At 45.8% G+C, this 27,779-nt stretch overlaps 2 protein-coding genes and 1 long non-coding RNA gene across 7 annotated transcripts in view; 2 read left to right on the top strand and 1 right to left on the bottom strand.

Annotated features, from left to right (window-relative positions):
- Positions 1–15,894, top strand: part of LOC310701490 (uncharacterized protein) — a 56,504-nt gene extending 40,610 nt beyond the window's left edge. For 2 of the 3 annotated variants that reach the window (XM_083492454.1, XM_083492453.1), the window contains exons 3-6: positions 4,601–5,349; positions 8,255–9,250; positions 12,622–12,721; positions 14,263–15,894. In XM_083492454.1, the coding sequence (XP_083348580.1) occupies positions 8,393–9,250; positions 12,622–12,721; positions 14,263–15,008 (1,704 nt within the window). In that variant the 5' untranslated portion in view covers positions 4,601–5,349; positions 8,255–8,392 and the 3' untranslated portion in view covers positions 15,009–15,894. Of the gene's footprint in view, positions 1–4,600; positions 5,350–5,719; positions 6,153–8,254; positions 9,251–12,621; positions 12,722–14,262 lie in introns of those variants that run through there. The other variant, XM_083492455.1, reaches the window with a different exon arrangement.
- Positions 9,591–11,575, top strand: LOC310702180. The gene is made up of 3 exons (XR_014523329.1): positions 9,591–9,768; positions 10,010–10,194; positions 11,032–11,575. It is a non-coding gene; the product is annotated as an uncharacterized lncRNA (long non-coding RNA).
- A 6,115-nt stretch (positions 15,895–22,009) lies between the features above and the next one.
- On the bottom strand, positions 22,010–27,779 carry LOC310701441 (uncharacterized protein). 3 transcript variants are annotated; one of them, XM_083492274.1, is made up of 4 exons: positions 27,642–27,779; positions 26,994–27,066; positions 26,146–26,332; positions 22,010–24,257 (listed from the first exon to the last, which is right to left on the bottom strand). In XM_083492274.1, exons 3-4 carry the CDS (start codon positions 26,243–26,245, stop codon positions 22,543–22,545), a joined length of 1,815 nt encoding a protein of 604 aa, XP_083348400.1. In that variant the 5' UTR covers positions 26,246–26,332; positions 26,994–27,066; positions 27,642–27,779; the 3' UTR covers positions 22,010–22,542. The 3 variants fall into 3 exon arrangements, with proteins under 3 accessions (XP_083348400.1, XP_083348401.1, XP_083348399.1); XM_083492275.1 differs by lacking the exon at positions 26,994–27,066 and having other exon boundaries at positions 26,146–26,292; positions 27,638–27,779; XM_083492273.1 differs by lacking the exon at positions 26,994–27,066.

The raw sequence follows: 27,779 nt of genomic DNA, 5'->3' as shown, positions 1-27,779 counted from the left end.
TACAAAAATGCATTATACTGGGGGAAATTGCTTGAAATGATGTTCGTGTTAGTCGAAACAGCACACACAAAAATGTGTTGATTCGTAGAAATCCACACTAAAATTCTGGTATCTGAAGAAGTCTGCATGCACAGGAAATCTTATACCAAGAACAAACTTAGTTGGTCTCTAAGGTGCTACTGGACAATTTTTATATATATATATTATATATTACACTAAAATGCTGCAGAATTCCCACGAAGGTTTCTGAAAAGAAGGTTCGAAGCAGGGGTAGGCAACCTGAGGTCTGTGGGTCAGATCCGGCCCCATCGCCTTCTCAATCTGGCCCACGGACGGTCCAGGAATCAGCGTGTTTTTACATGAGTAGAATGTGTGCTTTTATTTAAAATGCATCTCTGGGTTATTTGTGGGGCCTGCCTGGTGTTTTTACACAAGTAGCATGTGTGCTTTTATTTAAAATGTATCTCTGGATTATTTTGGGGGCACAGGAATTTGTTCATTTTTTTGTCTCTCCAAAATATAGTTCGCCACCCCCCCCACAAGGTCTGAAAAAGTTTGCTGACCCCTAGATTGCTGCAAAAATGTAGAGAACCAAATTTAAGAGTGGGAAAACCGGGAACCAAAGGGAACTGAAATTGGAAGACCCCCATCCCTACTCCTGCTGCAGGTCAGATGCAGACAGGACAGCTGAGAGTTAACAGTGGAAAGAACCACCCCCACCCCTTATACCTGACCAATGCCCTTCCTTTGTGCCTCACCCTTATCTACCCCCCCAGCCTGCCCAAACCTCTTCTTCCCCTCCCACCACACCTCCCCCTCAACCAGGGTGGATAAAAATCAATGGTTTTTTAAAAAATTAAATTAAAAATCAGGTTTTTTTCTTTAAATCAGATTTAAAGATAGTTTTCTATTTAAGTTACATTATAGTCCAAAGGCTATTCATCAGGAAATAAGGATTTGTTTTACGTTTTTCAGTCTAGGTTTTTTGGGTTTTTTAAATTGTTTAACCACATCAGTTAAGGAACATGGATACATATGCTATCATGTTATTTTAGTTAAATAAATTGTTATTAAGGAAATTATTGTTTTTCTCCTTCCAATAAAGTGCAACAGAAAAGTTGTCCAAATATAAACAGTTAACTTATTAAGCCTCACAATAACTTCATAAATATCTGTCTATGTATTTCTAACAGTATAAACAAATCAGTAATTTTTGATATAACTGTAAAAACTACCCTGAAAATTTATTTTTCCAAAAATGAAACCTTCATCTGGTTATAAATATTAAGATTATGCCAGCAAGAATGAGTCATTCTGTAAAATAATGATTTAAATCAAGTCTTACTGTCTAGTGATTTAAATCGTGATTTAAATCAAATTCACCCTGCCTTCAGCCCCTTTTAAGGCACCCCTCTCCTTTAAACATTGATCCAGTGGTGTTTTTAATGGAGAAAGGAAGGCACTTCAGTTTGCCATATACCACGCTCTGAAGCACCTCCCTCCCTCCTTTGAAAGGCTCACCTGGGCCACCTGCTCCACCTGCGCTTACTTGCCTACCTGCTGTTTTGTCACCACACAGGAGTTATCGTGGCCACCTGTTGGGGGCATTGCAAATGGCAGCATGATGACAGCATTACAACTTTATGATATAGTAAGATCATATTAAGTTTTCAAGGTCTTTCTGCAATTATGTGGGCTAGAAGCTTGGGTTTCTTAGGCTGATTCTCAGAAAAGCTTCCAGGTCCCCATGTACTCACTGTACTCTAAATTAAGGCAGACACTTAAAGCTGTTAAACTGTTCTACTCTGCAAAGTTTAACAGATTGGGTAGCACTGACCTCTGACCGCCAACCTTTACAGTGTTTAACAACCATAGAAATACCAATGTTAAGTTACATATTTGATCATAAAATGTAATCTTGCCAGAAAGCTGTAACAAAGATTAGATTAGAGTAATAAAATAAAGGAGATTTGAATGGGCGAGATTAACAGCATCGCAGTGACACATTTGTGGTGGTTTGTTTTTTTTAATAAACTCCTGTACTTTTCCCAGCTCCATGGGATAAATTATTGGCAAGGCCATAAAATGTTGAGGAAAGCTGTTCCAGTTGGATTCCTTCCAGCCGCATCGCTTGCGCATCTCCCTATGGGAAGAGGTGAGCCCTGTGAGTCTTGTCTGCAGGGAGTCCAGCTTCTTCTGTTTCACAGTGGATGGACCAGGAGAAGAAAAAACGCAGAGAGGAAACCCTGGGAGCCGTAATGTCTACACTGATTGGCGTTTCGTGCAGGGAATCTCTCCCAACCCTACATGGAGATTCCATAGGCATAACCCAATAACACCCCCCCCAAAAAAATCCACATTTTAAAAGGGTATATAGGATGTTGATCAGGTCAACCAAAGGCCTGGTAAAAAAGGAACGTTTTTGCCTGGCACCTAAAGGTGTTTAATGAAGGTGCCAGGCGAACTTCCCTGGGAGGAGAGAATTCCACAGACAGGGACCCACTGCAGAGAAGGCCCCGTTCTCGTGTTGCCACCCTCCGGACCTCTCAAGAAGGAGGCACACGAAGGAGGGCCTCAGATCTCAGAGTCTGGGTAGGTTCATATGGAAAGAGGTGGTCCTTGAGGTACTGCGATCCTGAGACGTTTAAGGCTTTATATAGGTCAAAACCAGCACTTTGAATTGGGTTCGGAAACTAATCGGTAGCCACTGCAGTCGGACCAGGATCGGTGAAATATGCTCAAACCTTCTTGAACCAAGGAGCAACCTAGTTGCTGAATTTACTGTATTTGATGTTTTAATTTGCTGGAAGCTGCCCAGAGTGGCTGGGGCAACCCAGTCAGTTGGGAGGCATATAAATATATTATTATTATTATTATTATTATTATTATTATTAAGCGGCTCAGTATTGTCCACACTGACTTGCAGCAGTTGAACAGGATTTCTGACAGGGAGTCTTTACCCAACCTTGAGTCCTACCTAGAGATGGGGCCTTCTGCAAGCAACTCAGATGCTCTGCGACTCAGCTATGGCCCCTTCCCTTATCCTAAATCACAACTGTTATGTACTGAAGTTCTCACCCTGGGCCAGTAGGGGGATACTGTAGATAGTTTTCACTCAGGTCCACATATGCAAATAAGGGATTGAAAGTGATGTTCGGTGATTGGATAGTTTCAGAAAGTTGTTACAGTTACGTTGTACTGGAACTCTATATAAGCAGGCTGGCTGAACCCTTCAGTTCTGTTCTGGCCTGTGAATAAACAAGAGCTGTTTGAAGAATCACTGTGTCGTCTAATATGTTCACCCACAACTTAACAACAACCTCAAACACATCCCTGATGTTGGGAGTCTTTGGGATAATTGATTTACACCTCTCTCCTCTTCTTGTGATTACTGACTTACATCTCTCTCTCGCCCTTCCAGTCTCTCGGGCCGCTTCTGCAAGAAATCCTCTGCCAGGGCCACCGCCTGGGCACAGGTCTCAGGCCTGCCTTCCCTGACCCAGCTCCTCATCTCCTGGGGAAGGACCATAAAGAACTGCTCCAGGATCAGAAGCTCCATGATTTGCTCCTTGGTCCGCCATCAGTGGCAAAACTCCCAGAGCCGCCTGCAAACCACTCGGGGCCCCTTGGCCTCCTGGTAGTGGAGCTGCCGGAAGCATCACCGCCATGTCTCTCTACTGGAAAGCTCCTCTATGGAGGTTTCTTCCTTGACCTTCTCATCATCACCTTGTGCCTGGTGGACGCCTTCCAGTGGCTTCCTTTCCGCCTCTCCTTGAAGGGACTGACCAGTGTCTGCCACATCTTCCCTCGGGGCCGGAAACAACTTTGTATCTCGTGACAGCGCGGGATCTAGACGTGGCGAGGCGGCCAACTCAAAGTGAGGGCACTCCACTGCCTTTAGGAACTCCTGCCACTGCGCTTCCCAGCTCTGCGTCTTCAGCATTGTCTACCTACATGCACTGACTGGCAGCTCCTCTTCAGGGTAAGAGTTGGGGGGCATTCCCAGCCCCCACCTGGTGATGTGCTGAGGATTCACCCATGGATGCTTTAGTTGAGATTCCTGAGCTGCAGGGGGTTGGACTAGATGACCCTTGGATCCCCTTCCAACCGTACTATTCAATGATTCTATGAAGCCCTCGCTGACTCTGACACAGTGAATCTGCAGTTCTGCTCAGATACCCTCACAATGGAGGCTGACCCATTAAGTCAACCCAGCATCAACCTCAGCCTGCCCTCAGCCAGCCCCTGGCCAGCTATCTCCTTCCTTTGAAGCAGGGGTAGGCAACCTAAGGCCCTGGGGCCGGATGCGGCCCAATTGCCTTCTCAATCCGGCCCGTGGACGGTCTGGGAATCAGTGTGCTTTTACATGAGTAGAATGTGTGCTTTTACTTAAAATGCATCTCTGGGTTATTTGTGAGGCATAGGAATTTGTTCATTTCCCCCCCCCCCAAAAAAAATAAAGTCCGGCCCACCACTTGGTCTGAGGGACGGTGGACCGGCCCTCGGCTTTAAAAGGTTGCTGACCCCTGCTTTAAAGCCATTCCAGGGGGTGGCTCTGCCAGTCAACCTTCTCCTCTTCCCCAGCGTTGCCTTTGCAGAGCTGGGCAGCAGCGGCGTAGCGTGGGTTGTCAGCACCCGGGGCAAGGCAAGTAATTTGCGCCCCCTAACCCCTAACCTGCTGCCGCTGCCAGCTTCTTCTTGCTGCTGCCTGGTCTGGACTGGTGTGGTTCTCTCCCGCGCTCAGCGCTGCGCTGGGCGGCCGCTGCACTGTCCCTCCCCCAGACAGTCCCTCGCTCTCTCTCCGCACCGCACGCCTGGCACCCACCCCCTCCACAGTGGGCGGCGACCCAGCGGCTCGGATCGGATTCGCACAGCCAGCACTGCAGTGAGAGAGAGTGAGTGAGCCAGGTAGGGGCAGAGAGCTGCGAGTGCGAGCGCGCCCCCCCAGATGTTGTGCCCGGTGCAGCCGGCCCCCCCTGCACCCCCCAAGCTACACCACTGCTGGGCAGGAAAGAAGATGGGTGGCTCAACTAGAATTGGTCGGCTCCACTGATCATCGGCTCTCCGGCGCCACCTACTGTCGGGCTCCCTGCCCTTCGCCCTATCATTCCCGATGGACATCAGCCGCTGCTGCTCATCACCATTTCTCTCCTTTTTGCTTCCAAGGGTGGCCCTTTGAAAGGGTTAAAACCACAGAGCACTGATTCCCAGAGAAGCCAAGAAATTTGAAAAGGAGGAGGGGGGCGGACTGTAAATACTGCAAAGTCCCTTCCTCCTCCAGCTCCCAGCTAAGCTTGTGCTGTGGAGCTATTGTTGTGTTTTCCTTGCTGCAGCAGACCTGAGGTGGGGGTGAGTTTGAAAGGCTGGAATAGGACCTTTCAGTTGCAACAAATAAATCCCAAGGGTGAAATTTGCACTGGCCCATTCGTAGGATTATGCCACCTTTTAAAATAATAATAATTAAATTGATCTGCTGTTTGCAATCCAAGCGTTACAAAATGAATCAAGGCTCTCACTGCAACCTCATGGGAATTTACCTACTTGCTTTAAAATTCGCAAATATTTTCCTGTGCTTTTATGCCACACCATAACTGCGGCGGGGGAAGGTGGGATTAAAATCTCCTCCGTTTGATTGCTATTGTTTCCACACACCCCTTTTGTTTTTAAGAATTAATTTTATTAATAGCAGCAAATGACACATGGCCTTTGGGGATGAGAATCCTAGACTGCAAGAATCCTATACACACCTGGGAGCAAGCTCTGTTGGAAATGGCGGGGTTTGCTCCTGAGAAAACCTGGATAGGATTGTGATATTCGTGCGTTCTGTTGGGATTTAAGTTTTATGTTTCCGGACGGGTGTTAAATCTGTGCCAAAGGTGGGCAGGTGACGTGGGAGAGGGCTCCTGCGCCTTTAAAAGGGAAATGAAGGCAAACATTTTTGGGGTGCTAAATTGGATCTGGAACACACATATGTTTCTTGATGCCTTTTCTGTCACTGTAGACCACCCTGGTCTGACTCCCCACAAGGAGTCCTGTTTAAACAGCTGCCCATGAGGACTAGGATCTTGTTTTCTCTTGAAGGGGACCCTAGCTCAGTGGCAGAGTATTGGCTATGCATACAGAAGATAACAGTCAGGTATAGCGCTTCTGAGGTACGGAAACATTGATAGTTTATTGATTCAAATAGAAGCCATTTATAGAAGCCAAGTATAGAAACCATTTCTCGTCTATCGATTCAAGCAGAAGTTTCTGGTATGTTCTCTGCATGTGGCACAAGCTGGAAGTTTCTAGTTGGTTTGCAAATTTCCATTCTGCTAAGGAAGCACGCAGGTGCTATTTTGGCTGTGAACCTTAACACGTTTCTCAAGGCCAAGATGTTTTTAACTGTCTGTTATTAATTTGCAGGCTGGGAATGACTGGTTTCTTGCTTCCCTTCGTTCAGTCTCTCTCTTCTCTTCAGTTTGTTCCTCTCATTGAGTGCATTGTACATAAGTACGTTAAGTTTAAGGTTTCTGTTTTTACTGTTGTCTTACTGCAACTGGATTTTAAAGAGTTTTTCTGCTATCCACGATCTGGATCTTGTTATATGAATTTGCCTTAGTAAATTTTGCTAATGAAGTTGGCTGCATCTGAGTCGTTTTTTGAAACCACGTGTTGTTTTGGAATCTGCACTGCTTTTTTTACTCTGCTACAATTCATACCCTGGGACAGAAAATCCCTGGCTCAATCAATCTCTGGTGGCATTTCTAGGTTCCCATTTTGAAACCCTGGAGAGCAGCTGCTAGCTAGGTAGACCAGTAGTATTGACTCTGTTCATCCCTATGTTCTATCTCACTATGTGATATACCATAGTTCTTTTAGATCTTTTTTTTTTGTGTGTGTGTCTCCCGTATCCTTGTACTGTTTGATATACTCTAGTGCTTTGCATGTGACATTATTATTAATAATAATATTAATATTTCCAGGAGGGCCTAGATAGCTCAGTTGTTTAGAGTGTGATGCTGATAATGCCAAGGTTGCAGGTTCAATCCCTGTATGGGACAGCTGCATGTTCCTGCAGGGGGTTGGACTAGATGATCCAAGAGGTCCCTTCTATCTCTATGATTCTGTGGTGATTCTATGATTTATTAGTTGCTTCTTACCAAGCTCTCCAAGTGGCATGTTTAAAAACAGAAACACATGCCATGATAAATTCACGAGGAATCATAGAAAATAATAATAATAATAATAATAATAATAATAATAATAATAATAATTAATAAATAAATAAATAAATAAATAAATTAAAAACACTCCACCTCTCCAGCTGGGTTTCCCCAGCCACTCTGGGCAGCTCCCAAAAGATTAAAAACATGACAAAACATCAAACATAAAAAACTTCTAAAAGTCAGGTAGTTGTTTATTTCCTTGACATCTGATTGGAGGGTGTTCCACAGGGTGGGTGCCACCACTGAGAAGGCCCTCTGCCTGGTTGTAGAGCTGGAGGGCAGATCAACACTTTTGCAATGCAGGAATATGCAGCTGCCCATATGGGGACCAAACCTGCAACTTTGGCTTTATCAGCACCAGGCTCTAACCAAACTGAGCTGTCCAGCCCTTAAAACAATGTTAAAAGGCTAAATAATATAAACGTTAACATAATATAAAGTATAAAATATAAAATAAAATAATTTATGCCCTAAAAGACAGTCTGAATTTTTTTGATATTATGATATTTAACAAATGTATTTAAGTCATGCCCAGGGTACTAATGGTACAGTTCAGAAACAGAGCATTATACTATCTAGCTTTTCTTGAAAAGTAATCAAACTCCTGATTTCTTGCTTGTTCTGTGCCTGAAATATTAAATATTTGGGAATTTAGCAAACATAAAAGAAATTCATTTTTTTTAAAAAAGTAATGAGGGGGGGAATGTAAATGTTTACTGTATTGACTTTCCATATGGTATTCTGCATGAGCCCAGAACTTGCTGTCGGTGGCAGAACTTAGTATTTCAGCTTTTGTTTCTTGAGGTGGGGGACCAAATTTCAATCCCTTATGACCCTGAAGAAATAGGCTTGAAAGTGAGGCATGGTCTGGAAGAATCAGGAACTGGGATGTCTAGAATCAAAATAAAATTACCCCCCAAAGTTTTAGTTTTATGTGCTCTCCGTCATTCCTGTGTATGTTTTTATTCCTAAAAAAGACACCTGTTGAACCAACCTCTGTTGTTACCGGCTCAGAAATAAATGAACCCTTCAATTATGTTTTTCAGAGACCCTTGTGGATTCTGCTGCTGGGGCTAGCCTGGGACAAGAAGCCAAGTAAACTTAGAAAGAAGAAACTCTCCCAAAAGCTTCTTGTTTGTGTGTGTGAGAGAGGCGAATTGGAGTAAAGCCTTGGCCCGAGAAAAATGGCTGCCGAGCAAGGGATTCTGGGAGATCTGCTTCCCCGGTTCCAAGGCGGGCTACAGCCAGGGGAGGAAATGTTGCAATGTGGACTCTTGAGCCCCAAACCAGAGGAAGAATTGGAGGGAAAGAGTGAAACGTCTCCCAGCATCCCAACCGAACTTCCCCAAAGAATGACATCCCCGCACATCAAAGAGGAAGCCGACGAAGGTTTGGCACAGCAGTGGGAGCCTCGGTGGCAGCACTTCCCAAGGGAGCCGCGGCCCTTTCACACAATCTGGGGGGGCGCGCCCTCCCCCTGGGGCCATGCCGAGGCTTCACCCTCTCCTTTCCAGGGGTCAGATCAAGCTGGCGGCCGACCCGGAGGAGAGCGGGGGGCCCAGCCGTGGCCTGGCCCCGGCAGAGACGTTCAGGGGGCGGGGGGTGGACCGCTAGCAAACGGTGAGGCAGCCTGCGGGAAAGTCAAGGAGAAGGCGTCCCTGGATGAAGAGGCCGCCGACACAGAGAAGTGCCGCCGGCAGTTCCGGCACTTTGGCTACCGGGAGGCTGAGGGCCCCCGTGAGGTCTGCAGCCGCCTCTGGTTCCTGTGCTACCAGTGGCTGAAGCCCGAGAGGCGCACCAAGGAGCAGATCCTGGAGCTGCTGATCCTGGAGCAGTTCCTGGCCGTCCTGCCGCCGGAAGTGCAGAGCTGGGTGAAGGATCGCGACCCGGAGACCTGTGCCCAAGCGGTGGCCCTGGCAGAGGACTTCCTGCTGAGGCAGGAAGAGGAGCCCCTGGGGGCAGGCGGTGAAGCCTCCCAGTCTCTTGGAGCAGGAGAGAAGGGTTTTGGGGCGCTGTTGCCTTTGCAACATATGGAGAAAGTGGTATGGATCAGCCTTTCCCCTCTGCTCTGCCTCTCCATCCCCCCAGCTTCCCCTCTTCTTCTCATTTTCCCTGCCTGGACTTTCCTTCTGCTCCAAACCTAAATTGTCTGTTACCTAGACTAGGATTTTTCAAATCTTCTACTCCCAGGCCTCAGTTGATGGGCCTGGAGATTTCTGGGATAGATCTCAGAAATAAATGGTGGTGGATGGAGGCAGAGTTGGGTATAATCAGTGGCGAAGGAATCGGATCATTTTCTCCTGCTAACCGCTCTTTGCCAGTTGCTAAATACCTTGCCAAAGGATCTTCCTTTGCCGTGTACACACATTCACAGCACATCAAGAATCATGGGAACTGTAGTTTGTGCTGGGAATTATTTGCCACTCACAGAGCTTCAAGCAACAGTTCCCATGATCCTTTGAGGAGGAAGTGTGCTTCAAGTGTGCTCTAAACCTAAACAGCCCTTGTGGCAAGGAGTTCTGTAGCTCTGGGAAGTGTTGTGGCTCCAGGTTGGTGGCTAGTACAGTGGTACCTCTGGATGCGAACGTGATCCATTCTGGAGCCCTGTTCGCATCCTGAAGTGAACACAACCCGCGTCTGCGCGTGCGTGGGTTGCGATTTGCTGCGCATGCGCGTGATGTCATTTTTGAGCGCCTGCGCATGCGCGAGCGGCAAAACCTGGAAGTAACGCGTTCCATTACTTCTGGGTCGTTGCGGTGCACAACTCGAAAACGCTAAACCCGAAGCTACTTTAACCCGAGTTATTACCTCTTGTGGGCACAGGTGCCACAGTTTTAACCAATCCAGCCATGTGGATATTGAGAGAGTGTGGATTCCTGAGGTCAAGCTATCCTAGTCCACAAACAGCTGAAACTAGCAAACTAAGGGGAGGGGTTGTATTTGCCAACTAAAGAGGAGTGGCCGGTTAAACTGTTTGAGTACAGTGGTGCCTCGCAAGACGAAATTAATTCGTTCCGCAAATTTTTTCATCTAGCGAATTTTTCGTCTTGCGAAGCACGGTTTCCCATAGGAATGCATTGAAAATCAATTAATGCGTTCCTATGGTCAAAAAAAGTCCAAACAAAGCCAAATTTGGTACAACAAGAGTTTATTAAGTGCTCTTTAAAGTCACACATACTGTAAAGAGCATTTCAAAATTCAAACCCAGAATTTTTTTAAAAAAACAGCAGAGTGGCCCAATGGTCACAGAAAATCATAAAAATGCATAAAGAAAAAACACAAGCTTCCAGATTCTTGCAAACCCCTCCCCAACTGTTCCCCCAGCCACCCAGCACACAGAAATTCAAATCCAGATTTTTTTAAAAAAAACATCAGTGTGGCCCAATGGTCACAGAAAATCTTAAAAATGCAGGAAAAAAACCACAAGCTTCCAGATTCTTGCAAACCCCTTCCCAACACCAAGTCCTTGAATTCCAAACACCCCAACCCAAAATCCAACCCCCCCAAAAAAGTTTTAAAAGCTTAACTTACCAAATGGCTGCAAAAGAAGTTTTGGAAAAGCTTCAAAAATCACCAAAGTCTTTAAAAACCTCAAAAAGGCTACTATGTACACTGCGTTCTATGAGTTGCTCCTCGAAGTCAAGTCGCAACTGTATTAATGGTGTTAAGAAAAAGGAAACAAACTTGCAAGACGTTTTCGTCTTGCGAAGCAAGCCCATAGGGAAATTCGCCTTGCGAAGCAGCTCAAAAACGGAAAACCCTTTCGTCTAGCGAGTTTTCCGTCTTGCAAGGCATTCATCTTGCGGGGCACCACTGTACATAGAATTCATGAAAATGACAAAAAAGGTCAGGGACCGATCGACCCAAAAGTTTAAAAAAGAATGGAACATCTACAGACTATATCTAAAAGAACATTGTCCCCACATCAAATCTTTAATATGCTTTGATTAACTCTTGTAATAACTCAGGTTAAAAGGAATATAAACAACATGTAATATTGTTTAAGCTTATTGAAAAACAGATGCAGTTAACAAGGAACTAAAAGAACCAGGCAGAGGAGGTCGGAAGTCATCAGGCGGAGAAGAAATTTACTTTTATCGTTTTCTTTTCAAGATATTTTGTCTTGTTTGGTATTGGTGGTGGGCTGTTTGTAATAGTTTTGTGTTTTGGTGTTGTAAGCAGATTGGATGTATTGTTTATAAATCGATAGAGAGAGAGGGAGGGAGAGGATTCCTGAGGCCAAGCTGTCCTGGTCCACAAACAGCTGAAACTAGCATACCAAGGGGGGATTGTATTTGCCAAGCCCAGTTACGAATCTTCCTGGCCTATTTCAGACCAGCTGAAGGTTAGAATCATAGAATCATAGAGTTGGAAGAGACCACAAGGGCCATCGAGTCCAACCCCCTGCCAAGCAGGAAACACCATCAGAGCACTCCTGACATATGGTTGTCAAGCCTCTGCTTAAAGACCTCCAAAGTAGGAGACTCCACCACACTCCTTGGCAGCAAATTCCACTGTCAAACAGCTCTTACTGTCAGGAAGTTCTTCCTAATGTTTAGGTGGAATCTTCTTTCTTGTAGTTTGGATCCATTGCTCCGTGTCCGCTTCTCTGGAGCAGCAGAAAACAACCTTTCTCCCTCCTCTATGTGACATCCTTTTATATATTTGAACATGGCTATCATATCACCCCTTAACCTCCTCTTCTCCAGGCTAAACATGCCCAGCTCCCTTAGCCGTTCCTCATAAGGCATCGTTTCCAGACCTTTGACCATTTTGGTTGCCCTCCTCTGGACACGTTCCAGTTTGTCAGTGTCCTTCTTGAACTGTGGTGCCCAGAACTGGACACAGTACTACAGTTGACCCCATGTATAATGCATTGCTGTTATCCATTTGTGATTATGGCGATACCTTATCTTTCTCAGGCGTTCAGTTCCAAGAGCTATGTGTATACATGAAAATATAGAAAATATTTCTAGATGCAGCTGGTGTAGTGAGGGAGACAGAGAGCACCCTCAACGCTCTCAAAGCCACTGCAGTCCTAATAGGACAGGTGTTGCCCAGCAAGCAAGACTGAGAGCTGAAAAGCTCTTTTTGCACCAGGTCCAACCTTGATGCCAGGCAAGGCCCTCTCAACATACTAGCTCTGGGAATGCTGGAGGTGCTCTTGCAAGTTCTCGCAGGACAACTCGACTTCCTGCAAGATCGTGCGAGAGCATCCCCAGCAATCCCAGAGCCAATGTGCCAAGCAGGCCTTACCTGAGAACCAAGCTTAAAATCTCTCTTCGCACCCAGTCCCCTTGAGTTGCACAGTTTCAGCCTTCAGCCGTGTACTGTTGGATTCACACAAGTCATTTGAGCGTAAAATGAGGTACTGCCATATTCTGCCCTGGTTATGCCCTTTGTGTTGTTCCAGGTGTCTGGGCTTCTGGCGGAGGTGGACCTGTATTCTTCCAAAGCGAGAGGCACCTTCAAAACGGACGAGCAGGAGAGCGGCAGAGATGCTTCTTCGCAGGGTAAGCGTTTGTGGCGCCTGAGTGGCTCTCGCTGCTGCCACCTTTCCCAGAATGCCTTGCTCTGAAGGAAGACCCACACGCCTTGACCCTTTCTCAGAGCCAGGCCAGGAGGCAGGGGGTGAGAAGCACTAGCTGCTGCTGTTCCTGCGGCTGCTATGACGGCAAAAAGGAATAAAATGTAAGCGATGTGAGGAAGAAGAGAGAGAGAGAGAAGCAGCAGCTCCCACTGCTCACCTGAGCCAGCACAAACTCTTATCGCCACAACAGCGTTGGCCTGAAACAGGGTGTGTGGCCTGCCCCTGTTGCTCTATCTGGCTAAAACACAACTTTTTCTTTTCTTCTATTTTTTTTAAGACGTATTTTTTTATTGATTTCCATATTTACTTCTATTTCAGTGTACAATTTTTCTAAAATTTTGACTTCCCACCTTTACTCCCATGATGGTTCTATTCCTGTCTTATACCTACTGCTTTGTATGACATACTTTAATCTAATACAATTATCATCTCTTCCACTTATTGCTGTTTTCTTTTTTTCTTGCTTTCATTTATTTCTTTGTTTTATTTATACCTCGCTCAGGGCTCAGGGCTGCTAACAACAAATTTAAAACACTTAATTGTAATACAACATAGAAGCAGCATAAAATACAATATAAAAGCATGAATAACAATAAAATTCAAAGGTCAAAAATCAGTTTGGGGGAAATCCATCCAATAAACATTAGTCACCAGGGTTAGTCCTACTTGAGCCAGCAAGGAGGCCAGAGGAGAATTAGCTGTGGGGTCTCAGAGCGGGTAATCTTCATAAAAGGGGAGGGGGAGGGAAGAGAAGGGAAATAAAAGTTCAGGCTGAATTCAAATTAAAGGTCAGGCAGAAGGAGGTTAAATCCTGTAGGGCTCTGGTCTCATGGGACAGAGCCATTCCACCAGGTTGGAGCCATCACTGAGAAGGCCCTGGCCCTGGTGGAGGATAGTCTGACTTCCTTAGGGCCCGGGACCTCTAAACTATGGTTATTCATGGACCTTAAGGTCCTCCATGGGGCATACCAGGAGAGGCGGTCCCGTAAATATACTTTTATTAAGTTTTACATATCAAATTTAAATTCTAACAAATCATTCACCTCTTCATTTAGGATTCCCTGAATCTTTTGACATCCCTCTGCCCTTCCGTGGTTGCCATTATCAATCTTTTTTCCCCAACTGCTTATCTTATGTGCTCTAATTTGTTAAAAAAAAAAAAAGCAGCAATCATTTTTTCCATGGTTTCTCGTACATTACAAGCATTGCTCAAACCCTGCCAAAGCTTTTAGTTGTTTACAGTGTTCTCTTAAGTACATTATATTTTTTCCCCATTCCTTCTTAAAATTCTTCTCTTCCTGGTTTCTGTTTTTCCCAGTCAATTTTGCCATTTTGGCATAGTCCATCATCTTCATCAGCCATTCCTCATATTCCACTTACCACTGTTTTCAATCTGCTGCTCATATTTCGAACCCTGCCCATGTTTTCATTTGACTCTGTTTTCTTTTCTTTTTATTGATGCAGATCTTCCAGCAGATAACTTGCCTGAGAGGGAAGCCTCGGCCGTTTTGCCCCAGGAAATCCCGAGGCAAGAGGATCCGTTGCGAGACTGCGGGAGGGACTTTGGTGCCAGTTCGGACGTGGCTGAGCGCGAAGACGCGGCCCCTGGCCTGAAGCCTCACAAATGCTCCGAGTGCGGGAAACGGTTCCATCAGATTTCCCACCTTAACAGGCACCTGAGAATCCACACCGGCGAGAAACCGTACAAGTGCCTGGACTGTGGGAAAAGTTTCACGCAGGGCTCTTGCCTGCTGGGTCACCAGAGGATCCACACAGGCGAGAAAGCGTATTCATGCTCGTACTGCGACAAAAGCTTCATTTGGAGCTCAGGGCTCCACCAGCACGAGAAGATCCATCTGGGCGAGAAACCTTACAAGTGCTTGGAGTGCGGGAAGAGCTTCCACCGGAGCTCCGCTCTCACCGACCACGTGAGGTCCCACACCGGAGAGAAGCCGTACACCTGCTCCGACTGCGGGAAAGGCTTCAGCCAACACTCCAACCTCATTGTGCACCGGCGGGTCCACACTGGGGAGAAGCCGTACACCTGCTCTGTTTGCGGGAAAAGCTTCACCCGCACGGCATTGCTCATGGCGCACCTCAGAATCCACACAGGAGAAAAACCCTACAAATGCTTGATCTGCGAGAGGAGCTTCAGGGAGAGGCCAGCTCTTACGAAACATAAGAAGGTCCACATGAGAGAGAATTTGTAGCGCGTCTGGACATTTGGAGAAACCTCTGCGTTGGCTTTCCTTTCTGGGCCTAAAGTAGCTTTTTGCGTCCCTCGGCCATTTCACACACGGCCACACCATCAAGTTAAAAGTGGCCTTACACCGCGTGAACAGCCGCGGCTTCCCTCAAAGAATCCTGGGAACTGTAGTTTGTTAAGGGTGCTGGGAACTGACGCTCGGTGCTGGGAGTTGTTAGCTGTGTCCTGACCACTCTCAGCACCCCATAACAAGCCGCAGTTCCCAGGATTCCTTGGAGGAAGCAGTGTAAGAGCGTTTTAAATGGGTGGTGTGAATGTGACCTTAGAAATGGCTGATAGGTCAGAGCTGCTGTGATGTCATGGAATGGTTTCTGATCAGTCGGGGAAACTGTCACTAATTGTACTTTGATAAGAGCGAAGGGAAAGGAAGAGTAAGGCCAACATAACTAGGTGGGGAAAACCAAGAAACCATTGGATGCTGGAAAAGAAGTTTTTGAGAGTTTGTTGTTGTTGTTTCAGGGGTGGGGGTGGGGCTTGAGGGGTGAAGAGCCAAAATGTGAGTGAAGCCAAACATGTGATGTCTGAACACTGAATTTCACATAATAGCTTTCAGCTCACCAGCTGCATCTTAATCTGTGGGTGCCATGTACAAAATATTTGACAGAAAGTGGTACCCAGCAAACTCACACGCTGAAGAGAACAGCCTCCTGATGTTGGAAATCCCAGTGCAGAAGCGGCTGGCCTGATCCTGAGTCCTTCTTGCCTGTTTTTCCATTTACAGGGTTTTTCTCCCTTACTGATTTTTTCCAGTGTTAGAATTCTATCCAAACTCAGGGACTCTGAAGAGCTGCTCAGAAACACCTGTCACACAAAATAAAGTTGGGAGTGGTTGGTTGTTGTTGTTTTTGAGTGAGTAGAGGAAAGCAGTTCATTGTGGAAATGTTTGTAATGGGTTCTGGCATATTGCTGATCACCGCCTTCTTTTAAGGATGCTGTGCTGAATATTGAACCATGAAGGTTTGGTGGGGTGGAGGAACATACCTCTGGGTCAGTGATAGCCAAACTTGGCCCTCCAGCTATTTTGGGACTACAGTTCCCATCATCCCTGACCCTGGTCCTGTTAGTGAGGGGAGTTGTAGTCCCAAAACAGCTGAAGGGCCATCACTGCTCTAGGTGGATAGCTTGCAGTCAAAGCTTTTTAATCAATACATCTATCACATGCAAGTACAAGTTTACTGGTTTTTTACTGTTCAGTACCAGATCCCTGGCACGGCAAATCTTGGCTTGTGCAGATCAGAATCCAGTTTCTGCGTAAAAATACACCACACAAATGCAAAAATGTAAAATGAACAGAACAGTAGAGTGAAAGAATGAGAGAGAAAATATTCCTGGCGGACAATTGATTATCCCGGGAGTGAACGGCCTTGGACAGAGATAACACAAGTCAGTGCACAAAACAAAATATGTGCTGTCTCCGCCTTCTAAAAGACCGGATAACTTTTAAACATCAGAATGTACCAGAAGGCTTCTGTTAGTTTCTATACATCACCATTCCCTGGCAAAAAAAGGCAGAGAGAACTTCTTTCTTTCCTTCTCGTAATACTAGAGCCCAGTGGGTTCATCCATTGAAGCCGAATGTTGGAAGAGTCTGGAGAGATTAATAATAATAATAATAGTAATAGTTTATTACTTATACCCCACCCATTTGGCCGAGCCTCCCCAGCTACTCTGGGTGGCTTCTCACAGGATATTAAAAACACAAAAGATCAAATATTAAAAACTTCCCTAAACAGGGCTGCCTTCAGAGGAAGGAAATAACTTCTATTTGCTCCCACAATATTGCATTGCAGGGGGCTGGACTGGATGACCCTCGGGGTCCCTTCGGACTGTATGATTCTGATTCTATGATTGTAAGATGGAAGGATGGCTGGCAAACGTGGATGGCTTTAAAAGAAGATTCGACAAATTCATGGAGGATAAGTCTGTACCTATCAACGCCTGTGTTCTCCGTCCACGGTCAGAGGCCATACAGTATATGCTCCCAAACACCAATTCCTGGGAATCACATGTGGGGAGTCCTGCTGCGCTGACATCCTGCTTTCCAGATGTAGCCAGTTGGCAACTGTGAAAACAGGATGCTGGTCTCTCCAACCTTAAACCTAATCCAGCAGGGTTTATACTGACATGGAAGTAAACCTCGCAGAGCAGATTAAGTCTCTTGCACTCTCTGTCACCTTTCATCCTGTCCACAATGGGGGGGGGGGAGGATCAGAATCCATCTCTCCCTAACCCATTCATCCTGTCTTCAGCCATAGCAGATGTGCATGGATGCCATGTTGGCACCTGCCTGTCTCAAGAGACAATGGAGTGTGCCTCTGGGGGTGAAGTTAAAACTGCTGCAATAGTGACCTCCATGGGGTAGTGTGTCTGGAGGTCCTGAGCTGCCCAGACAACAAGGTCTCCCATCTCAGCCTCACTGATGTGGTCCAAAGGAAAGCAAGATGTTTGGCAGCAGCTTGGCTGCAGGAGTTGCCAGAAAGACATGTTTCCGAGCACAATTCAAAGTGTTGGTGCTGACCTTTAAAGCCCTAAATGGCCTCGGTCCAGTATACCTGAAGGAGCGTCTCCACCTCCATTGTTCAGCCCGGACACTAAGGTCCAGTGCCGAGGGCCTTCTGGCAGTTCCCTCGCTGCAAGAAGTCAAGTTACAGGGAACCAGGCAGAGGGCCTTCTTGGTAGTAGCCCCCCCCTGTGGAACACCCTCCCACCAGATGTCAAAGAGAAGAACAACTACCAAACTTTTAGAAGACATCTGAAGGCAGCCCTGTTTAGGGAAGCTTTTAATGTTTAATAGGTTATTGTATTTTAGTGTTCTGTTGGAAGTTGCCCAGAGTGGCTGGGGAAACCCAGCCAGATGGGTGAGGTATAAATAAATTATTATTATTATTACAAGGTGCCATCCAACCGTCTCAGGGACGCTGCTCGGGATTTGGGTAGAGCCCTTTCATCTCCCCAAGATTACCTGCATGGCAGTAAAAGTTAACATTTCCAGGGGGTGAGAGATCTGAAGGATGTGTTTGGTGGAAGTGGAATGAGCATCATTTGAACCTTTCTGGAGAGATTTGAAGAGTTTTATTGGTTAATATATATAGTTTCCAGCAATGCCCCTCCCACCCCAATAACACAGCTTCAGAAGGGGTAGATTCTGCTGCTACTGCTGTTGTGAACATCTGAATACGGTGGTACCTCGGGTTACATATGCTTCAGGTTACATACACTTCAGGTTACAGACTCCACTAACCCATAAATAGTACCTCGGGTTGAGAACTTTGCTTCAGGATGAGAACAGAAATCATGCAGCGGCAGCAGGAGGCCCCATTAGCTAAAGTGGTGCTTCAGGTTAAGAACAGAACGAATTAAGTACTTAACCCGAGGTACCACTGTAATAGGATCGTATCCCCATCTCTTTCTTTTTCCTCTGGGCTGCTACCTGTGTGCTGTTTCATGGCAGGGCTGCAATCACTACCAAATAGCCTTGGGCCTCTCCTTTCCTAAACGTTTCTCCTTTCCTAAACATTTCCTGAAAAGCCTTCAGCATTGACTGAATCTTCCAGCCTTGCTCTGCTACCAGAATGAAATCTGAAGGTTGCAGTCCCATACTCACTTGCCTTGGAGTAAAACTGCTGGACTGCTTTCTGAGTAAATAGGTATAGAAAGGGTAGAGGAGCCTTTTTTGTCGAGGAAAAGTAGCAATGACTACCATCGTAGATCTCCTGCTCTGCAGTGTAAGACCTGAACCAATGTATTCAAATTACAGGAAAGATACAGTGGTACCTCGCAAGACGAATGCCTCGTAAGACGAAAAACTCGCAAGACGAAAGAGTTTTTCGTTTTTTGAGTTGCTTTGCAAGACGAATTTCCCTATGGGCTTGCTTCGCAAGACGAAAACGTCTTGCAAGTTTGTTTCCTTTTTCTTAAAACCGTTAATACCCAGGGTGCATTGCTTGAAGAGGTGCAGTTGCGACTGGTGTGGTAGCCTTTTTTGAGGTTTTCCAAAACTTCTTTTGCAGCCATTTGGTAAGTTAAACTTTTAAAACTTTTTGGGGGGTTTTTGGATTGGGGTGTTTTCTAGGAGGTTTGGTGCTATTGAATTTTTTGGATGTGAAGCACTGATTATTATTTTTTGGGGTTTGTGAAGGTAGGAACTGGGCTGCCATGGGGCCCAAGAAGACTGCTGCTGCAGAGGCCGGTGAGAGGAAGAAGGAGAAGAACCAAGGGACATTTGCCAGAAGTGGAAAGATGTGCAGGCTTTTGCACAGTGGCACCACCCTGACAAGGACCTGACACATGACCTTGTGAACACTTTTGATACGAGGGTCATGTCGCCTTTCAGGGAGGTGCTGAAAAGGCGGATGAAGCAGCAGACCATGGACAAGTTCTTCAGCAAGAAGCAAAGAGTGGAAGAGGAACCTTCTTCGAGTTGTCCCCCAGAGTCTTAGAAAATGTATAAAATTCCTTCCAGTAGCACCTTAAAGACCAACGAAGTTAGTTCTTGGTATGAGCTTTCGTGTGCATGCACACTTCTTCAGATACTTCTTGTATCTGAAGAAGTGTGCATGCACACAAAAGCTCATACCAAGAACTAACTTAGTTGGTCTTTAAGGTGCTACTGGAAGGAATTTTTTTTGTTTTGACTATGGCAGACCAACACGGCTACCTATCTGTAATTAGAAAATGTATGTACAGTTCTGTACACTTTGGTGATTTTTAAACTTTTTTTGACCATAGGAACGCATTAATTGATTTTCAATCCATTTCTATGGGAATCCGTGCTTCGCAAGACAAAAAATTCGCAGAACGAATTAATTTCGTCTTGCGAGGTACCACTGTATTCTGACAAAACATCAGGAAGAACTTTCTGACGGTTAGAGCTGTTTTGACAGTGCAACAGTGTCTTTCGGGAAGTGATGGACTTTCCTTCCTGGGAGGTTTATAAGCAGAGGTTGGATGGCCATCTGTCATAATAATAAAGATTTTTTTAAAGTGTTGATGGTCATCTGTCTTGGATGTTTTAGTTGAAATTCCTGCATTGCAGGGAGTTGGACTAGATGACCCTCGGGTTCCCGGCCAACTTACAATTAATTGATTCTAACTTTAGGTAAGGGACGCGGGTGGCGCTGTGGGTTAAACCACAGAGAATAGGACTTGCCGATCAGGTCAGCGGTTTGAATCCCCGCGACGGGGTGAGCTCCCGTGGCTCGGTCCCTGCTCCTGCCAACCTAGCAGTTCGAAAGCACGTCAAAGTGCAAGTAGATAAATAGGTACCGCTCCGGTGGGAAGGTAAATGACGTTTCTGTGCGCTGCTCTGGTTCGCAAGAAATGGCTTTGTCATGCTGGCCACAGGTGCCGCTCAGGGCGCCTTGGAAGATGGCCGACAATACCATCTCTCCGGCTCACACGAGGTAATTTAGAGGCTGATTATGGGAGTATATCAGCCTCCCGTTTTCTTCCCAAGGGATGGGAAGATGCTGCCTCGCCCGTGGTTGCCCATAAATCACCCCCAAGTTCAAAAGAAGTAGGGGGTGGGGGCACCGGACGGAAAGTCCTCAAGTGAGTTCTGGATCTCCTGGAAGCTTCTTCCAAGAGCGAAACTAGCTGCATTGCTTAAGATAAAATAATTGGAGGAAGTAAATGCACATGTTTCGAGCGAAGTAAAGGGTGTATCATCTGCTAATTAAATCTACCACTGAGAAGACAAGAGTGATGGGATGGAATGAACAGAAGATTACATCAAAGAATTACAGCTATGTCAGTATGTTGAAATGGAACGGAAAGGGGGGGGACTCTCTTTTTCAATATGATTTACCTGACAACCCCTCCCCTAGAAGAACCGTCACATGATTGATAGCAAGTGAGATTGGAAATAAACTGTGTGGAAATAAAAATATTAACTAAAGGCTTTGTTTTGTGGAAGACTTGGAAAGAACGAAAGGCTTTCCTGTGGCGCAGTTATTATTGGGATCCACCATTATGAGACAGACTTTGTTGCGAGATTTACAGTCAAAGCGGGAGGCGAGCCACTGTTTTGCTATCATGTTTGGATTGTATATCTGAATGGACAAAAACTCCCCTGGAAAGACTGATTTATGGTGCAACTGGTCTGGGAAAATTAAGGAGCAGACGCTTATACTGTATTTCATTGGAACTGACGAAAATGGCGCCAGCCGCTTGAACAGGACTTTTGGATCAGCGTGAGAAGAATTATGGGAGAGCATTACAAAAGTTCACACAGAAAAATAAATAATGCTTGCTTCAACTCGCCTGTGGAAACAACTTGGATGCTATTAAGAAGAAAAATGATAACAACGAGATGGGAAGATGGGACTTGTGAATATCAAAGCAGCAGAAATATGAGATGATTAGACCCTTACTGAACTCGAAGCATGGGTACCCCCCAACAAAAATTTAAAATTCGGCTAAATATTTGGAGTTTAAATTCTATAGCTTAAATTCTCTTGATGCTTGTTTTTTTGAGAAGGGCCTCTTACGGTCACAAAGCAATGATTTTCAGTGCAGCTCCATAACACTGATTGCGCCCTCACACTGCCCCTTTTCATGTGGGGATTTGGATCCAGAAAAGGAGCAGAGAAAAGGTTAAGCAGAATCCCACCCACCCGCTGCGCCACCCTTAGGTGTGCTCAGCCTTCACCTGCTTTATGACTCCAACTTGCATGAGAAGGCAGGATGGAGCTCCAGGAAACAGGAAGTGGTCCTTCAACCAGCCAGGACATCTCACCATCACAGACAAATCCAGTCTCCTGCTGTGGAGTCAAGAGTGGCTCTGGGATGGCAGAGAGAGGAGGGGAAGGGGCCAGAAGGAATGGCAGGGCTTCAGATGCTCCCTTGGACCCCTCCCTTGACACCAAGGGGAGCTCCTCTTCTGGGGCTGAAAGCATTGGGGTGGTTTGATTTTATCAGTATTGCAAGGAAGCATAGAAGGAAAGGTAAAGAACACCTATACGGTTTATTAAAGTATCTGTGATTTTTCCCCTGTGTGAGTTCGTTGATGTCTTCTAAATGCTCCATAGTGACTGTAGCTCTTTCCACATTCAATACATATTAATGGTTTCTCCCCTGTATGAGTTCGTTGGTGTATTCTAAGTGATCCACTTGTACTGAAGCTCTTTCCACATTCAATACATTTTAATGGTTTCTCCCCTGTATGAGTTTGTTGGTGTATTCTAAGTGATCCACTTGTACTGAAGCTCTTTCCACATTCCATACATTGAAACGGTTTCTCCCCTGTGTGAGTTTGCTGATGTATTCTAAGTTCCCCAGTGGTACTGAAGCTTTTTTCACATTCCATACATTTTAATGGTTTCTCCCCTGTGTGAGTTCGTTGGTGTCTTCTAAGTGATCCACTATCACTGAAGCTCTTTCCACATTCAATACATTTAAATGGTTTTTCCCCTGTGTGAGTTCGTTGGTGTATTCTAAGTGCTCCACTTATGCTAAAACTCTTTCCACATTCAATACATCTAAATGGTTTCTCCCGTGTGAGTTTGTTGGTGTCTTCTAAGTGATCCACTATCACTGAAGCTCTTTCCACATTCAATACATTTAAATGGTTTTTCCCCTGTGTGAGTTTGTTGGTGTATTCTAAGTTTCCCACTTGTACTGAAGCTCTTTCCACATTCAATACATTTAAATGGTTTTTCCCCTGTGTGAGTTTGTTGGTGTATTCTAAGTTTCCCACTTGTACTGAAGCTCTTTCCACATTCAACACATATAAATGGTTTCTCCCCTGTATGAGTTTGTTGGTGTATTCTAAGTGTATCATTTCGAGTGAAGCTCTTTCCACATTCAATACATCTAAATGGTTTCTCCCCCGTGTGAGTTTGTTGGTGTATTCTAAGTGTATCATTTCGAGTGAAGCTCTTTCCACATTCAATGCATCTAAATGGTTTCTCCCCTGTGTGAGTTCGTTGGTGTACTCTAAGTGTTTGACTTTCATTGAAGCTTTTTTCACATTCAATGCATTTAAATGGTTTCTCCCCTGTGTGAGTTTGTTGGTGTATTCTAAGTTTCCCAGTTGTGCTGAAGCTCTTTCCACATTCAATGCATTCAAATGGTTTCTCCCCTGTGTGAGTTCGTTGGTGTATTCTAAGTTGCCCAGTTGTGCTGAAGCTCTTTCCACATTCAATGCATTCAAATGGTTTCTCCCCTGTGTGAGTTCGTTGGTGTATTCTAAGTTTCCCACTTGTACTGAAGCTCTTTCCACATTCAACACATTTAAATGGTTTCTCCCCTGTGTGAGTTCGTTGGTGTACTCTAAGTGTTTGACTTTCATTGAAGCTCTTTTCACATTCAATGCATTTAAATGGTTTCTCCCCTGTGTGAGTTCGTTGGTGTATTCTAAGTTTCCCACTTGTACTGAAGCTCTTTCCACATTCAACACATATAAATGGTTTCTCCCCTGTATGAGTTTGTTGGTGTAGTCTAAGTGTATCATTTCGAGTGAAGCTCTTTCCACATTCAATACATTCAAATGGTTTCTCCCCTGTGTGAGTTCGTTGGTGTATTCTAAGTTTCCCACTTTTACTGAAGCTCTTTCCACATTCAACGCATTTAAATGGTTTCTCCCCTGTGTGAGTTCGTTGGTGTACTCTAAGTGTTTGACTTTCATTGAAGCTCTTTTCACATTCAATGCATTTAAATGGTTTCTCCCCTGTGTGAGTTCGTTGGTGTATTCTAAGTGTATCATTTTGAGTGAAGCTCTTTCCACATTCAATACATTCAAATGGTTTCTCCCCTGTGTGAGTTCGTTGGTGTATTCTAAGTTTCCCACTTGTACTGAAGCTCTTTCCACATTCAATGCATTTAAATGGTTTCTCCCCTGTGTGAGTTCGTTGGTGTATTCTAAGTTTCCCACTTGTACTGAAGCTCTTTCCACATTCAACACATATAAATGGTTTCTCCCCTGTATGAGTTTGTTGGTGTATTCTAAGTGTATCATTTCGAGTGAAGCTCTTTCCACATTCAATACATTCAAATGGTTTCTCCCCTGTGTGAGTTCGTTGGTGTATTCTAAGTTTTCCACTTTCACTGAAGCTCTTTCCACATGCTGTACATTCAAACGGTTTCTCTCCTTTGTGACTTTTTTGTTGTATCCTCAATTTCTTTGTTTCCCCCCATAAATTCACATGTGGCTTCATAGAATTCTGACTTTCATCTTCCTCACCTGTTTGGGAGTCTGGGAGGAAAGAGAATCCTGTTAGACTTTCAAGAAAGACAAAAAGGGAACTGAACACATGTCAATCCCAATCTGTACCTTCTCTCATTGTAACACCTTCATTCTCCAATATCCTCTCTAGGTTCCAAATTTTACATAAGCTGATAAGATAGTGGCAAGAGCAACACATGATCACTCCATTCAAACCTAATAAAGCACCATCGTTTTATAATACAGATCTATGGTGGAATTGGCTTATTAGACACATCTATTTTTTTCTTTCTGAAGTGAAGAAATGATCTCAGGCTCAAGTAACAGTATTTCCCTTGAGAAATAAATAAAACTTAAGTGCTACATGTAACTGTAAAAATATTGCACTATATTGGAACCTAAGAAGAGCCTGCTGGATCAGGCAAAGGCCCACCTAGTCCAGCATCCTCTTCTCACAGAGGCCAACCAGATGCCTGTGGGAAACCGGCAAGCAGGACTGGAGCACAAGAGTCTTCTCTGCCTTCCTGTGCTTTCCAGAAACTAGTATTAAGAAGCATTATTGCCTAGACCACGAGGGCAGAGCAGAGACGTCAGTCTTATCCTTTTCTTCAAGCTATCCATGTTGCTGGCCGTCACTGTCTCCTCAAGGATAGATTCCATAGATGAACTACGCTTCTGTTTATTCATCTTTTGCAGCCCTTAAAAGCTGATAAATGTATTATGGCTTAAGCTTTTGTGGGGTGCAGTCTGACAAAGTGGACTCTTGACCAGGAAAGCTGGTGCCACTATAAACCTCTGAGTCTCTTTGTTGGTTTTGTGTACTTATTTTGAAATTTGCACCAAGGTTGTACCACAGTATCTCCATGGAAGCTTAGGGACGGACAAAATTACAGGGTGTCAGCTCTGTGAATCTCAAGCCTCTCGTGCCTCCGCTGACAGAGCCTGAGAACACAAGAGACGGGATTCGGTTGGAATGTGAAGCAGGGGAGGAGCAGCCAAGCTGCAGCAGGAGGAAAGAACAAAGAGCAGGAAGAGGGTGTGCTGGGGGGGGGGCAGACTGTTATCTCCAGTTTGAGCTCTGACACAGAGCCCCCGAAATAGCCTGTCCAAAAAATCGTAGGCTCGTGAGAATGTGCGAGAAGAGGGGGAAAGAAAGTGAAAGTGGGGCCTTCTTTGCTGGAGGACTCGGCAACTGCAAGCTGGGATGAACAGGCCGAAGACTGAGCTCCACAGTGATTTATGAGTTTGAGCAATAAACCTGAGATAATTACTACTGGAATTGTCTCGCGTCTGTGCGGGAGAACCAAGCCATTACACAGGAGCGCTATAAATTATTATCCCACTCCCTCCCTCTCACAAACAACCCCAGTCTCTAAAATTTACACAACTAGCTTATAATACCAGACACTCTTGGACTTTATATGCCCAATCCTAAGTGTAGAGCCTCCAGCCACAGGAATTGTGTATCATGATAACGGGTCTTTTGTCCCTTAAGCCCACCAAACTGGGGAGGTGCATGCATTTATTGTGTTTTGATGCTGGTGGAATGTATCATTCTGACCCTGTCTATAAAAAATAAGAGTAATAGAAACAATTTAAATACATTAATTATAAATAATTATGGGAAGCATTTCCATTCCCCTTCACCCATTTTTCAGGATTGGTGTGCAACATCATTATCATCTATTATTCCTGCCGTGGAAATAACACCTAAGATTTCAAAGCCTGGAGGAAGAAAATCTGCCCCCACTACTTTAGGAAAAGGATTCAAGAAACAAAGAGCTGCTTCGGAGAAGGCCTCACCCGTTCCTTCTTCCTGTCAGGAACTTCCTTCCATTTGTCTCCTCTCCATCTTTTTCTCTTTCTCCCTCCACCATCCATCTATCCCTGTCCCCATCTCCTCTCCCCTGGAACTCACCAGATTTCTCCAAGGGTCCTGGGAGGGAATGCTCAGAGGTTGTGGGGAGGGATGCGGGAGACAGCCTGACCAGGTCACCCGTCCATCTCCCTCCTTCCATCCTGGCCAGGGTTGCAGGTTCAGTCTCAGCTAGGTTTGCAGGTTCAGCTTCCCGAGGAGCCCAGAAGACAGAGCAAGTTGCAGCTTCCTGGGAGGGAGGGAAGAAGAAGCCAAGGGAGTCTGAGAGCCCCTGCAGGGATTCCCCTGCCCAAGACATTCTGCTGCCCCTGGAGAAGCCCCAATTGGGCACCCATTTCCCAAGAGCCTCCACCCATTTCCCAACACTTTTGGCAATTCCTTTCACCTGCCTGTCCCGCCTTCCTTCATAAGGCTGGCAGGGTATGCATATTAGTGGCCTGAGAGTAGACCCCATAGAACTTAAGAGTTAATCTGCAAAGGACTGCTCTGAATACATGGGTGGCCCTTGCATGGAGAAGAAGGAAGCCCCTTGCTTGCATCTGGACCCCCTGGGAGAGGCGGGGGATCCGCCCACTGCTCCCTTTGCCCTCCCTGCCCCCTCCTCTGTCCTCCTGCCCTGCAAACACCCTTTGCTCTTGTTCCTCAGGGGAGAGAGGCAGGAAGAGCCTTCAAACCCATCCCTTTCCTCCTCTGCAGCCCAGTGAGAGGGGAAGGAGCCTGGGCTGCGCCTGGTTCACTTCAGATACACACATGGTAAACACTGGGATTGTGAATGAACACGTCCTCCGCCTTCCATGCAGTGGGAGTGGGGGGATTAAAAGCGGTGAGGAGACCCCCCCCCTCCAGTCCTTTTGGGAAACAGGACCTTTGGCCAGGAGTAAACAACTTACATGGCAAGTTCACAAGAGAAGCACTTTGGAGCACTGCTTGCTCATACTGTGGGTGTTCTGTGTGTGTTTGAACCTAGAGGACAACATACACGTTTACACCACGTGATTTCTTAAAGAGGGCACTTCTTTAAAACCTATTTTTACTGCTATTCTTTCCAATTCTATACTGCCCTTCCTCCAAAGATCACAGGGCAGCTTACAATAGAAAAACACAGAGATGCCTAGCAGAGTAGGAAATAAAAACGACAACCCTCTCCCCCCCCCCAATGCAGTTGTGAAGTCCATAGATTGTTTAATGAGCCAAACCCCTGGGAGAAGAGCAATGCTTTCACTTGGTGCCTAAGGAAGGAAGGAAGGAAGCCGGACACAGAGGCTGGGGTATAAATATTAAAATTAAAATTAATACTATTATTAAGGCGATCCTGGCCAGCAATGCCCACCCCTCTCCCCTTTCCCGCCTCCTTCCCTGCAACTCCCTTTCCACCAGATCCCTGCAGGAGGAAGCTTCTCCCCCCCCTCCCCTTCAAGGCCCCCTTTAAGGAAACAGCTCCCTTTCCTCCCTTCTCTTCTCCCCATCCGGGGGCTTCTCATCCTGGACCCCCTCGCAAAGCCCCTTCCCTCCTTCCCCGCCATTGGCTTTGCACTCACCCGAAATCCTGGGCAGCGGGGGCGGGAATGGGAGCCCCCGCGTGGGAGGCAGGGAGTGAGGGCGCTTAATTAGGAGGCTTGATTAGGAAGAAGCCCCCTCCTCCGCCTCATGCAGCCCCCCTTCCCGCCTCCTCCCTT

The sequence above is a fragment of the Podarcis liolepis genome (genome assembly GCF_965112155.1).
Source record: "Podarcis liolepis genome assembly, chromosome: 2".
NCBI classification, from domain to species: domain Eukaryota; kingdom Metazoa; phylum Chordata; class Lepidosauria; order Squamata; family Lacertidae; genus Podarcis; species Podarcis liolepis.
The sequence above is the reverse complement of the archived record's forward strand: the minus strand, read 5'-3'. Positions and strand labels throughout refer to the sequence as shown.

What these genes read in the sequence shown, in the direction of transcription:
- LOC310701441 (XM_083492275.1), bottom strand. Translation starts at nt 26,245, where the DNA reads ATGGAAGGAGGGAGATGGACGGGTGACCTGGTCAGGCTGTCTCCCGCA. An exon ending in AGGACCCTTGGAGAAATCTG is followed by an intron (nt 24,258 to 26,145) that starts GTGAGTTCCAGG and finishes CTTTCCTCCCAG; the next exon opens with ACTCCCAAACAGGTGAGGAA.